General features: G+C 30.6%; 1 protein-coding gene across 1 annotated transcript; it reads left to right on the top strand.

Annotated features, from left to right (window-relative positions):
- The first annotated feature begins 1,874 nt into the window (after positions 1–1,874).
- Positions 1,875–3,421, top strand: LOC111917388 (zinc finger CCCH domain-containing protein 2). The gene has a single exon (XM_023913080.1). The coding sequence runs from the start codon at positions 1,995–1,997 to the stop codon at positions 3,135–3,137; it is 1,143 nt and encodes a 380-aa protein (XP_023768848.1). The 5' UTR covers positions 1,875–1,994; the 3' UTR covers positions 3,138–3,421.
- Positions 3,422–14,829: the final 11,408 nt, after the last annotated feature.

Here is a 14,829-nt window from a genome sequence, read left to right on the forward strand (position 1 = left end):
CATAAAACTTGATATCCTGATGCACTGTATACTTTTTGGAATATAAACTACATCCAACGAAGACTACAATAATTACATAAATTTGCAACAACTTCGTTATTTTTACGTTTATAAGAAATTTCTAATTGTCTATCTAAACTTATGGAACCTAATATGTTCATCTCATCAGACATCAGCTCATTTCTACTGTTTTTTTCCTAGAAACACACATTTTATTGGTTTCATTGCTGACCTAGATACATAGTCATAAATGAACCGATGAGATGAATATTAAATTTTGCAGTAAATCCCTATTCTAATAAATGAATAGTTTTAATCTCCATTTAACATGTGTCACTCTAATACAACTCTTCATTAATATTATGTCACATGTCAAAAAGATATATTAGGCAACACTTCAAAATTCAAATTTATTTTTTTTAATTATATTTTAAATTTGAAGTTATAATAACTTTAAAAATTTGGTATCTTTCATAATTAATGATTTATTTAAAGTAACTGATAAATAATTTTTAAATTTTTATTATGAAAATTTAATTTATATTGTAACCGTGGTTTCCACAGGTTATAAACTAGTATAGCATTATATAACTCATCGTATTTATCTTATCAACTAATTTAATAACTATGTGTCAAAGTCAGCAATGAAACCGACAATGCTAAATGGAAAAAAGAGTCAAATCATCATTAAATTTTAGTTCGAGACTTCTTTGTAAATTAGTGTAAAATAATAAGACTTTAATTAAACAGGTAAATAATGAAATCGGTAAACTGGGAAAAATGGTCAAATCGTTATTTTTACTGGTAGTTCATCTTTTTCGTAAACAAATTTTAGTTTGAAACTTTTTCCATAAATCGGGGTAAAATTTTAGAATTTTTTCGAATATTTTTTTACAAAATTTATGATAACTTATATAAAAAATGATTATTATTTTGTTAAGGGAAAATGACTTAAAAGCCCAACGAAGTTTCCAAATCATTCAAAAAATCTCAATCATGTTTTCTTTGTTCAAAAAAACCTAATAAACTTAACATTTTGTCTAAAAAGTCCAACAAAGTTCTAAACCGTACAAAAAATCCCAATTTTGCTTTGTTTAAGTTTGTTGGATTTTTTTTTAATAGTCAAAACATGATTGGATTTTTTTAAACGTTTTGGAAACTTCGTTGGCCTAACAAGTCACTTTTCCGATATGGTAATAAGCCACGTCATCTGTTTCTCTTATTTGACTCTCAGGAAAGTGTAACTTCGTTGGGCTTTTTAGACAAAATGTTAAGTTTGTTGGGTTTTTTTTAAACAGAGAAAACATGATTGAGGTTTTTTGAACGGTTTGAAAACTTTATTGGGCTTTTAAGTTATTTTCCCTTTTGTTAAATACATACTTTACTTTTAGGGGATTTATGACTTTCTCACTTTCATACTTATTTTATGAGTATCCGTTAAATCTATTTATGGATAAAATTCATAATACCCATGTGACTCAACAAATAAGAAAATAACGTACCAATATTTTATAGAAAATGTGAAACAGTTGGTTGAAAATGTTATAAAAATCTATAAGAATAAAGGAAAGAATAGTATTGGTGAAACAATGTTACTACAAGTCAGAATAGCAAAACTAGAGAAGTGAAGTGAATATTACTAAATTTTAGTTGTGTGTTAGAGAGAGGAGAGAGAGACATAGATCTGCATGTAAGAACCTCTTCGTCGAGCTGCCACATATACAACTCTGCATGCCTAGCTCTAATACTATTCTGCCACGCAGTCGTTTCTCCACACCTCAGTTTATCCTCGTCATCCCTCCCCTCTCGTCATCATCCTTCTCTCGATCTTTCCCAAACCAGAAACCACCTATATATCGCCCCCGTTTTACTTCATTCCTTTCTCATCAACCATCTCTTTAATGTCTTTCATTACCACCTGATCCCTCTTTTATATCCATCTCTCCCAACATACACAAACAAAATCCACACAAAAATAAACAGAAAAAGGGATCATGGATAGTGTTTGTTCAGAACAAGAACACAAGTTTCAGTCCGCTCACCAACTGTACCTCGCCAACAAGAAATCCTTCCGGGATCTCGACATCCCACCTCGCAAGCTTCTCAGTCGTCGACTTGTAGCTTTATCTTCTGAACAATCCATGGATATTTACAATCAACTCCAACACCAACAAAATGACTCCCCTAGAGTCCTTTCTGAGGAAACCCTACTCCAGAAATTCCTCCCTTCCAATTCTGGTCAAGATGATGATTCTGATCCCTATTCTTCTGAAGAATTTCGGATGTACGAGTTCAAGATTCGGAAGTGTACTCGTAGCAGATCGCATGACTGGACTGACTGCCCCTTCGCTCACCCTGGTGAAAAGGCTCGCCGGAGGTGTCCCCGTCGGTTCAATTATTCTGGTATTGTTTGTGCGGATTTTCGCCGGGGAAGTTGTGGCCGAGGAGACAGCTGTGAGTTTGCTCATGGGGTTTTTGAGTGTTGGCTTCATCCTTCTCGCTATCGTACTGAAGCCTGCAAAGACGGCAAGAATTGTCAGCGGAAGATCTGCTTTTTTGCACACACTCCTAAACAGCTCCGATCGCTGCCGGTTGAGACGGTTGACTCGCCGAAAAAGCATGGAAACTCCGGCCATTGTGTTCACTGTCGCTGTCATCCAGGTACCCATCACTCAAATTCCCCAACCTCGATTCTCGATCTAGACAAACTGTCTCCACCCTCTTCGCCCCCATTCTCTACGGCGCTGCCGGGAGTTGGGTTTTCTCCGGTGTCCCGTTTTTCTGACAGGTTAAGCCGCACGGAGTCATCTGGAATGGCTCAACTCGGAAACTACAGAGATTCCATGAACGAACTCATAGCTTCTCAGTCGATAAATGAGCTCATGCACTCCATGAAGGCTATGAATATGAATGCAATTGATCAAGCTCAGAATACAAACCCGATGTGGATGGATTCTTTCGCTGGTTGTGATGATCAACAGTCATTTTTTGTTTTCTCTCCTTCGACATTGTCGCCGTGTGCATCCGGGTCACGTCGTGCTTTTCCCAGAGAATGCAATCTGGGCATGAACAACCTCAATGAAGAGAGGTCCACTGGTGGTCCGGATCTTAACTGGGTGAATGATCTTCTCACCTAGATCGATGATGGAAGGAGCAGAAGGAGATGTACAGTTATCAAGAAGAAGAATGTTTACTGGGATTGCTATTATTATTATTATTATTACTATCATTATTATTATTATTATTATTATTATTATTAGATTGTGAAACTTCAATGATCCTTTTGAAGTGTTTAAATTCTATGAGGTCGTGTGTTTAAATGTGTCTAGATAGCTTGTAATGTTTTGGTAAGACACAGGGAGATGATAAATGTAAGAAATGGTAAATACCTGTGAATGAGTAATTTCGTTTTCTCTTGTAAGTCGTTTGTTTGTTTTCAGTTCAACTATATATACATTAATGAGTTAATTGATGAACCTATTGCGTAACGGAAAGACTCCAAACGGGTTTGAATTAAGATGTCAAAACTTCCGATGTGTGAATTATCGTATTTTAGATGAGTTGTTCGTTTTGTGGTTGGCCCTCCCTCTTATACCTTCAACCCCGGTCTCCGACTGATAATTAAAGCGGAGCTTATCAACTTCTGAATAATCCCCTTCGCTTGGAAGTAAAAAAGTAAAAAAAATATAAAAAAGGTTTTTATGTGACATTCTTTAAGATTAGATAGTCTCAGATTGGCCTCAATGACGATATTCTTCTGTTGTAAACTACCTGCGATTTGTTAGGTTCTTTTTTTATCTTTTTTTTTTTCTCAAATGACTTGTGATTCTTAATCCCTATTCAACCATTTATGTTTTAGAAAGGGTCATATACTTATATAGAGTAAATTACAAGAATCCGTTCCTATTTTTTGATTGTAGAAAGGGACGTATACTATATAGAGTAAATTACAAGAATCCGTTCCTATTTTTTGATATAACTTACGAGTCTTTATCTTTTAACTTATTTTTTATTTATTTACTAGTTGTGAAACCCATATATTATACGGGTTAATTAAAACATAATGTTAAACATGAACAATTAAATGAAAAGTTTATTTGAATTTGAAATATGAAATAAGTGAAAATTATGAAAAAAATACAAAAAATAAATTAATTAAAATTATATGTTTAATTGTTAGACTCATGTACTAAACGATTTATTATAATAAAATGTTAAATATAAATGTTTAAAATGTAAATTTAGTTAAAATTGAAATTGAAATTTCAAATTTAAAATTTGAAATTTGAAATTAATAGTTATTATAGTAGGTTTAATTTATAGAAACTAAATTAATGATATAGTAGAAATGAATAATGAAGTAATTGACAAGTGGAAAATAAATATATTTCAAAATTATGTCAAAATGACATGTGGTCAAATAAATGAGAGTATGACAAGTGACAATTACATTTTCATTTATTAGGGTAGATTTTTTTTTTCATTTAGACAACCCTTGGTGTTAGGTTGCAAAATGTTTTCACAAGTAATTGAAAAACTAATCTGTCAGGAATTTAAATCTAATTCTATATGTTGTTTGGTTGGCAGGAAATGTAATTGGAATTAATTTCTGATTGTCTTTAGTCACTAGGAAGCAGAATTTGAATCTATATAAAATGACATAATTACTTTTTTTATTAGTTTTGTTTAATTTTACTTTGATTTCTATCTTACATGTAATGTAATATTATATAAAGGGAAAACTGCAATAAAGTCCCTACATATTGGCTTTATACGATTTAGTCATTATATATTTTTTTTATTCAATTAAGTCCCAAATACCGGTAATCGTATTCAATTTAGCCCTTTGACCCGGTCAACAGGTCATCCAACTTTCAAAAATTACATTTTTGGCCCAGATTTCAAATTTTATTACAAAGTTGGTCCAAATTTTACACTTTTGGCCCATATTTTAAATTTTTTTTACAAATTTGGTCCAAAATTTACCCTTTTTGCCCAAATTTTAGAATTTTATTATGAATTCATCCTAACTTTAGTTTTTTTACAACTTTTTTTCTCAAAAAATTGTTTCTAATATGTTTTTTCTTTATAAACTCATATTTATACAAAAAAAAACATATTTTCACATAGAAATCTTATTTTTTCTATATAAAAACTTTTTTTAAAATGTTTTTTGTATATAAAATATCTAGTTATAAAAATAGGTTTGAATTATTTGTGTGATATCTCTTAAAAAATCAATTAAGAAATTAAAAGTAACCCTAAATTATAAAAACAAGTTTGGATTATTTGTTCTTTAATCACATTTATATGAAAGTTTTAAACTAGTTACATTATATATGAAAGTTTAATATATATAATATAATAATATTATATTTTATTCGTAAGAATTTTTTTAGGAAAAAAGTTAAAATCATAACTTTGATATATTTTTTTATAACTTTTTAATAAATATATTATCTAAATAAAACATATCCATTCATGACACGTGTCCGATCTAGGTTGTGATATTTTATTTCCAATCAACCTCTTCTTACTTGGATTATTTATAATCTTGTATTTCCTTTCTTTTTTAATGTCTGTTATATGGAATATCGGTTGCAATTTATTATCGATAAACATGTTTTTAGGGGAGTGGGAAATGACCAAAAATACAATAGCAACATAAATATATAAAATATTATAACTATCAATAACAAAATAGAATACTTTAACTAAAGTTCTAAAGAATTTACACATGAGTTTGGTTAAAAAAATTCCTTGTAAAGCTCAACTCAAGCATTTTTCAGGTCTTTCAGTAATTTTTTTTAACCAAACTCATGTGTAAATTCTTTAGAACTTTAGTTAAAGTATTCTATTGTGTTAATGATAGTTATAATATTTTATATATTTATGTTGCTATTGTATTTTTGGTCATTTCTCACTCCCCTAAAAACATGTTTATCGATAATAAATTGCAACCGATATTTCATATAACATACATTAAATAATAAAGGAAATACAAGATTATAAATAATCCAAATAAGAAAAGGTTGATTGGCAATAAAAAATCATAACCTAGATCGGATACGTGCCATGAATGGATATATTTTATGTAGAAAAAATAAGATTTTTATGTGAAATTTTTTTTTTGTATAAATATGAGTTTATAAAGAAAAAACATATTAGAAACAAATTTTTGAGAAAAAAAGTTGTAAAAAAACTAAAGTTAGGATAAATTCATAATAAAATTCTAAAATTTGGGCAAAAAGGGTAAATTTTAGACCAAATTTGTAAAAAAAAAATTAAAATCTGGGCCAAAAGTGTAAAATTTGGATCAAATTTGTAATAAATTTTGAAATCTGGGCCAAAAATGTAATTTTTGAAAGTTGGATGACCTGTTGACCGGGTCAAAGGGTTAAATTGAATACGATTACCGGTATTTGGGACTTAATTGAATAAAAAAAATACATAAGGACTAAATCGATTATGAGACCAATATGTAGGGACTTTATTGCAGTTTTCCCTTATATAAACTATAATATAAAAATAGTAAAATTTCATTTTATTAAGTGAACATTCATACCGGTGGCGGTGGTAGGTGGTTGTGGCCGTGACGATGGGTAGTGGTGGCGGTGGTTGTAGGTGGTGATGGTAGGGTGGTGGCAGTAGATGGTGGTGGTGGCGGTGGTGGTAGGTGGTGGTGATGGTGAGTGATAGTGGTGTCGGTGATGGTAGATGGGTGGTTGTAGTGGAGGCGGTCACTACTAGAAAATTGAAAGTTACCTACAAGCTATTGTGTTGGTATTTAGTAGGAAACAAGGATTAGCCACAAATTTCCAACAAAACTGGTTTGTTGGAAAAGGGCCGTGGGAAACAACCTTCCTACAAATTTCCAACGAAATGTGTAACAAATTTCCGACAGAATATTTCGTAGGAAATTTCCAACAAAGTTACAACAAAACTTCCTAACACAAGTTTTCTTACGGATTTCCTACAAATCCTTTTTCCGATGGAATTCCTACGGTCAATTCCAACAGTTTTATTTTCCAAAAAAGTTTTATTTTGATGCATTTTTCTGTAGGTATTGTGTTGGTAATAATGCAGTTTTTTTAATATATATATATATATATATATATATATATATATATATATATATATATATATATATATATATATATATACAAAATACATAAAAATACTCCACAATTTGTTTGCCACAATAATATTAAACATATATATAAAAACAATTCAATACAATTTCATTCTTCAACAAAATGATAGATAATATCCTAATCTCTAACAGATCACCAAAATGACAACTACCATCGAATTCTACAACAAAACAATTACGCTTTTGTACTTCAGCAACGAGTTTAACAAAAAGTTTACAACAATAAAACTAAAATGAATCTCCAGGAGGGTTACCAAATTGTCTCACTAGTTGAGCCATTGTTGTTACATTCTTTCTTGTTTTTGTTGCATAAAAATTATCCCCCTCCTCATTTTCAAGTTGGGTTCCTAACTCCTTAACCTACAAAAAAATATATATAATTAGCAACCAAACAATATATACCAACATTTCTTATCCATTATAGAAACATCCAAAAAAGATTATTCAATAATAGTTATCAATGCATCTAGAGGTCAAGACTTTTGTTACAAAAGGCTTACTTATATGCGGTAAGATGTTCATAACAGAAGGCAACCACTTCCTACAATATTAAAATCAGCAGAATAATGAGTTATACGAATCTTTTTGCATAAACATGTGATGTACTACAACTATTAATAGGTGTAAGTTACATAAAGAGTTAAATTAGTTTTGCATTTGAGGTAATTATTAATAGTTGTAAGTTACATAATCACTTTTCAATGCAATTGTGCTTAAGCGCTTCCTTAGCAGTAGAATCACTGGCTCCTATTATGAACACAGTTTTTGGGCTGTGTATACATATAGTTATAAAAAATATATATAAACGAAGATTTTGCGCATACTTAATTTTACAATATGCTATATATCTAGATAACATACATATATTTTTTTCTAAATATAAATATGTATATCTAACTTTGAAGATTTCATAATTATGTACTGATGATATTATTATTTACTCTTCACCACCTCCCATTATCAAGTGTTTTGTATCAAATAGAACCATGTCTTGATACTAGTTTATCACTTTATGCAACAGCAACAACACACTTGCAAGATAGATAAAACATAAAAATTCTAAAAATATTAAAATATAAAATTACTTACGAATACATGTGTAAATCAAACACCATCAGCATTATGTAACAATCATATCAGACAGTTGATCATTTGATCTGTATAAATCATGACGAAACATAATATTTCATATCCATTCAACCAATATGTTTTGCAACCATTAAACCTATCAAAAGCATAAGCATCATAAATCATTAGTCCAACTAGGTTTTACAACAAAAAGCATACATATCAACTCACCTGGACTAGAGAAACAGAATGGCAAGCGAGATAGATTTGAAAGAAATTGCGAGTCCCCCATTTTAATCCCAGTTCGTGAACACAAATTCAGGTTAGGGTTCCAAAATCGCCAGAGAGAAATAGAGAATGAAATGTTGTGTTCCATTGGAAAATGGTTCCTGAGATGCAACGGGCTGATTGTGGTGACAACAGGGGTCCGTGATGAACAAGAAGAGGGAGTTGGAGACGAACATGGCTACCGAGATATGAAGGAATAATGACAAATTATGTAGAGATCGTTTGTTGGTATATGACAATTATCAGCCCGACATGAGAGATCGAGGAATGAGGAAGGTAAGATCCAAAGTCACTTAATTCCAAACCCTAGACGATGGTTGGAGCTAGGGTCTGTGGGATTTGGTGGTTTCTTTGACACCTCCAGGCGGGAGTTGGAAGTTGGAAAAAATGGGAGGCGGGCTTGAGAGGGAAATGTAAAACCTAATTTTTTTTTTTTTTTTTTTTTGGGGGGGGGGGGGGGGGGGGCTCGCGATGATGGCATGACACACACCACAGTTTTAGCCTGGGAGTTAGACTCTGATATTTTGATATGATCTTGACACTAGTTTCGATTTCATAAATTTATTATGACATTTTGAGACACATGATTCATGGTTTTATCTTTTAATATTTGATATTATGGTTTAGTAAAGTTCTCAAACAAAAGTTTTTTGGGTTGTATTTTTGGGATGTTACAGCTACTTATCATGTAAAGTTGGAAACTTTACACTCATGGACATAGAAAGATATAGCTAGAAGGGTGTCAATGTAACAACTTGTTACCTTAAAATGATGCTAAACTGAGGTAGACTTCAGATCTACAAACGTTTTTGCTTCCAACTTCTTGATCTTCAAGCTTCTTGCAACAAGGTCTTCTTTCCAAGCTTGAAATTTACACTAATATGGAGCACACACACGAATTAGGGTTTCTGGACTCTCAAGAGACAGCAAAGGGACTAAGGGATGCTCATGATCCCTTAAATAGGGTGCCAAACCCCGGAAATTAGGGTTCACCCTCCAACTCGTCGAGTCACTCTTCCGACTCGGCTAGTTGGTCACTTAACACATGGTCCAAACCCGCTGCTACTCGATGAGTCAGGAAACCAACTCGTCGAGTAGACCTTGAATTCATGAGAATTCATAACCATAAATTGGTATTCGAGAATCGGGACGTTACAGTTAACAATGCTTAAAAATGGTCCAAACCCTAAAAATTATGGTTGGAGTCTGGCAGTCGTATGCCAACTGTACTCATGGTATGCCCAACATACCAAGCTAGTCATCTGCGATCACACGAGCCCAGAACGCCCAACGTATCAGACTAGACCAAAATTCTTCCTATTTTCCGAAAGCCATAACTTCTTTGTCTCGACTCCAATGTCGGCGTTCTTTATATGCTCGGAAAGGTAATGAGAAGCCATACACTCCTACCAACTCTCATTTGCCTCAAAACATTCAGAACTTAAATCCTTAATTAATGAAAGGTCTGAACCATCACTTTACCATTATACCATTGGGCTCCAAAGCACAAACCGAACTCTTGGATCATATAATCTACATTACCCACATCAAATGAGTCTAAACCTTTGTTTCCTCAAAGTCCGAAGCCTTATGATAATTGATCTTTGGGTCACGACCCCTAATTAAGAAACAACTCGAAACAGGGTGTTACATATGATTAATTGATACATGTGATATATATATTTTACCATTTCCATGACTAATATACTAATTAATTCGTTCAAATAGCACCACCCAAAAAATAAAGCCAAGGAGAATTGAACTCGAGCAAACCATTTGAGAAGCCTTTCAAGTTATATATATTAGAAATTATTGTTTTTATTAATTTCTATAGTTTTTATTTCTTTTGTATGCTTTTTATTTTCTTATTATTTCTATTGTAAATAACTTCATAATTTTAGTTTTATTTTCTTGTTGTATTCAAATTCTATATTTTTAGTTTTTTGTAATAATTGTTTGTTAATTTTTTTATATAATGTATATTAAAATGTAAAAAAAATAAAAAATAAGAAAAAAAACCTTTAAATATTATGAGGGAAAAGAAAAGAAAAAAGGTGGGAAGATGTTTTCAATTCCCGATATTATTTTTCCTACGAATTTCCAACATCATATTAACTTTAAATATTAATTTATATGTTGGTTGGTGTTTTGTAGGAAAATAGCAACAGTTTTCCAACGGAATATTTAGCGTACCCACTTTTGTATGCAATTTGTTGGAATTTTGTTGTATTACACTTTTGTTGCAAGTTTGTAGGAAACTAGATGGATATTTCCAACAAAAAAATTTCGTAGGAAATATTTGGTAGCTAAAACCAAATTTTCTAGTAGTGGGTAGCTGTGGTGGAAGCAGTAACAAAGGTAGGTGGTGGCGGTAGGTGGTAGCAGTGGCGGTAAGTGGTTGGTGGTGGTAATGGAGATGACGGTGGTAGTGATAGATGGTGACGACGGTGGCAAGTGGTGGGTGGCGGTAAAGTCAGGTGGTAGCGGTGACAGTAGGTAATTGTGGCAGCGGCGGTAGGTAAATGGTGGTGGCAGTAGCGGTGGTAGGTGGTGGTGGTGGTAGTTGTGATAAAGGCGATAAATGGTGGTCGATGGTCGGTGGTAGTGGTGGGTAGTGGTGACGGTAGTGAAGGTGGTGGTGGGTCAGTGATGGTGGTAGACGGTATGTTGTGTAATAAAACAAGAGCAACAAAGTAAAATGTCACTTTCCTTCTTAGAGGGGAATTAATTCCATCATCATCTTGAAGGAAAGTGTTTCCCCTTATTTGATGGAAAGTTTTCACATTTAGGTTCCATCGTAAAAAGTTGAACCAAACACTGGAATGTGGTGGAATTGGAATCGTTTTTCCTCGAATTTCATTCCATTCCAGCGAATCAAACACATCTTTATCTTTTAACTTTTTTTTTTTCATTAAGACAACCCTTAAAATAAGAGTAATATGGTAGAATGTCACTTTCCTTCTTAGAAGGGAATTAATTCCATTATCATCTTGAAGGAAAGTGTTTTCCCTTGAAAAGTGTTTTCCCTTATTTGATGGAAAGTTTTCATTTAGGATCCTAATTACATCGTACAAGTTCAACCAAACATTGGAATATGATGGAATTGTAATCATTTTTCCTCGAATTTCACTCCATTTCAGCGAATCAAACATATCTTTATCTTTTAACTTTTTTTTCGTTAAGACAACCCTCAAATTTTAATTTGTTTTGGATTTTGTACCCGTCCGATTTAAAATGACGACATTATCCTTAATTTTTGGCATGAATTTCTTGGTTGGATTTTTGGATTTTGATTTCAACTTTGAATGGGTTAAATTTATGTGTTTGAATTCTGGGTTTGAATGTGTTCGCTGGGGTATTTTTTCTGGAGGCGGATATTGTGGTAGTTTAGTCCGGTGATAAAGGGGGTAATCTATTCAAATAGATCAAGATTCTGTTTACTACATGTCATTTTTTTATTAGTTTTGACACATGTCATTTTATAGTATTTTCTAAATAAATTATATCTATAATGTCAATTTATGGTTTTTTTCTAAATTTTTTAAATTAAAATGCCACATAATACTAATATTTATATATATAAAGTATTAAATATAATAAATATGATAATAAATGACAAAAAAACATTCCAATTTTATGATTTTTTTGTTTTTTGTTTTAAATAGATAATAACCTATTTTGACTAATAAATTAGAATATAGATCATTAACTGTTATTTTTAGAAACATGTTCAAATAAAAATTAAATTGACGTATACGTTAAATGTCTGATTATCTATTATGTATCTGATTTTTTTAATACCAATATAAAAACTATCATTAAAACAAAATTTTAACTGATATTTATTTATTTTTTTTAGTTTATTAATAGTTATTTTGTTATAATTTTTGAACACATGTTTTCTTTGGTCATGATTTTTTTTTAAATTTATGGGGTAAATCAAATTATTTATATAGGAATATCATGCAAAGTTGAGCTTTTATAAAATTTGTCATTTTCAAACAAGAAATTCTAAAATAACAACTCTTCGTAATAGATATTATAAAAGGATTATTTTTTTAATAAATGTCATAAACAACCGCAAAATTTGATATTTTGTAAAACATAAATGTTAAAACACTATATAGATTTTCGAGTTTCATATATATCTACCTTAATAAATAAATAAATAAATTTGTCACGTGTTACACTCTCATTCATTTTGTCGAATGTTATTTTGTGGTTATTTTAAATTAATTTTTTTACACATGAAATTTTATATATTAATCAACTCGTATAGTACACAGGTCTCACACCTAATAATTTTATCAAATGAAAGAGATTGTGGTAACCAAGAGGAAAGCATCCGAAAGGAGGAGATGTGGCATGTAGTGAAGGGATAACCGGTGGTGGGTGTTGGTGGTGGTACCAACATTTTATATTAAATAGTTCTTTTAATAAAATAAATTATATATCTTTACTATCTTATAAAAGAAATCTCACTATTTCTAAAAATAGATTGAATAAAATAATAATATTTTTTTAAGACGTCCAAATCATTAAGCTAATTGTACAACTAATCACTAATAAAATAATATTAAAATTTAAACAAACTCCTATAAATCTTCTCTTCCAAGGTTTTGACCAGATCTTTTTTCATCCAAATAAATACTCAACACCCTATAATTTGGTCATTTCATGAATTTTCTTTATTTTTAATATGACATGTTTCCTAAAACAAACTAATGATTGAATTGAAAATAATCATTCTTCATCGAAAAGAAATTAATTGTCGAAACAAACTATTTGCCGTCCGCCGCTTTGCGCGGGTAAACGGCTAGTGTATATATATATATATATATATATATATATATATATATATATATATATATATATATATATATATATATATTATGGGGATAAAGAATATATATTACAGCTCCACCTTAACTTAAGTACTAATCCTTTATATTGTATCATTTTAACTTAGTAAATATACTCAATTCAATTTTCACTTAGTAAATATATCATTCCCCATAACATTTATTTTCTTCATTATCATTTAACTATCCTAGTTTTCTTTCCTTCATTATCATTTAGTACTTCACAACAGTGAATATTACTGTTTTCTGTTAGAAAATTGGTGTTAACCAATTTATAAAAATAATGTTTCCTAATTTTTTTAACATGTCCAAAACGGATTTAAGATGAATGAAAAATTAATCCTTAAAGTAAGGATGTTGGAATAAGTAGATAAAAGAGTGTAATGGGTGAGAGAAGAAAAAGAAAAGTTTAGGGACCTTTTTTGCTAATATTTCTTTCTTTCATAACTTAAATTGTAATTAATATTACAATTTTATTACGTATTAAACAAGCATCAATCTTGTTTTAAATGAGAGGTTATATAATGTATAGTATTAATAAACTACTCTACAACCATTTGAAGAAACAAAAGAATGCAACAACCTCTCTTCTTCCTTACTTCTTCTTCTTATTTTTCTAACTATGTTGAAAATATATTCCAGACCTATTGAGGATTCGGGTGGTCTAGATGAACTACTTCGATCTGTTGTATCCTGAGAAACAAACACCCGCTAGCGGACGAATTTGTTTTAAGCACATGTGTTAAACACATGTCTCAATTTTTCTGTTTTCTTGTTTGCTTTCATACATTTCCGTAATATTATTCCTACAATCTTAAAACAAATTCGTTCGTATGAAACAAACTAGAAATTGGAAAAAATTTATCTTGCATTTTTTTTTTTGAAAACGGGAAAAACATAATCAATTTTTGATTTTTTCTTTCTTATTTTGAAAAAAAAAAAAAAACAACTTCAGATCTAAAAGAAAAAAAAATTGTTTTTTATGTTGTTATACTTTTTGAATTTTACAACAAACAAATGAAAAGGAAAAACAATTTTGCTGAATTAGAATTTCAGCATTTAAAATTTTCAAAATCTGATATTATATCAGGTTAAGCACTCGAATTTTGATAATCGGATTTTTTGCATCAAGATTTTTTCATCAAAAATTATTATTTCAGAATTTAGTTTCAGTTTTGATCAGATATTTCATCAGATTTCTGAATCATAATTTATATTAGATTTTGTATCAGTTTGTATCAGAACTTTTGCATTAGATATTACATAAGATTCATGACTTAGATTAACACATGAGTTATGATTTCAACATCAAATTTCTCCATCAGTTTTCAGAAATATAGTATCAAATTTTTATATTAGAATTTTTGATTTCAGCATCACTTTTCTTTTATGAGATTTTCAACATCAGAGATTATATCAGATTTCGACTTAGATCTTGCATCAAATTTATGCATCAAA

The sequence above is a fragment of the Lactuca sativa genome, chromosome 8, assembly GCF_002870075.4.
Source record: "Lactuca sativa cultivar Salinas chromosome 8, Lsat_Salinas_v11, whole genome shotgun sequence".
Classification (NCBI taxonomy): domain Eukaryota; kingdom Viridiplantae; phylum Streptophyta; class Magnoliopsida; order Asterales; family Asteraceae; genus Lactuca; species Lactuca sativa.

Bases quoted from the DNA above. Each gene is read 5' to 3' on its own strand.
- LOC111917388 (XM_023913080.1), top strand. From the start codon at position 1,995: ATGGATAGTGTTTGTTCAGAACAAGAACACAAGTTTCAGTCCGCTCAC.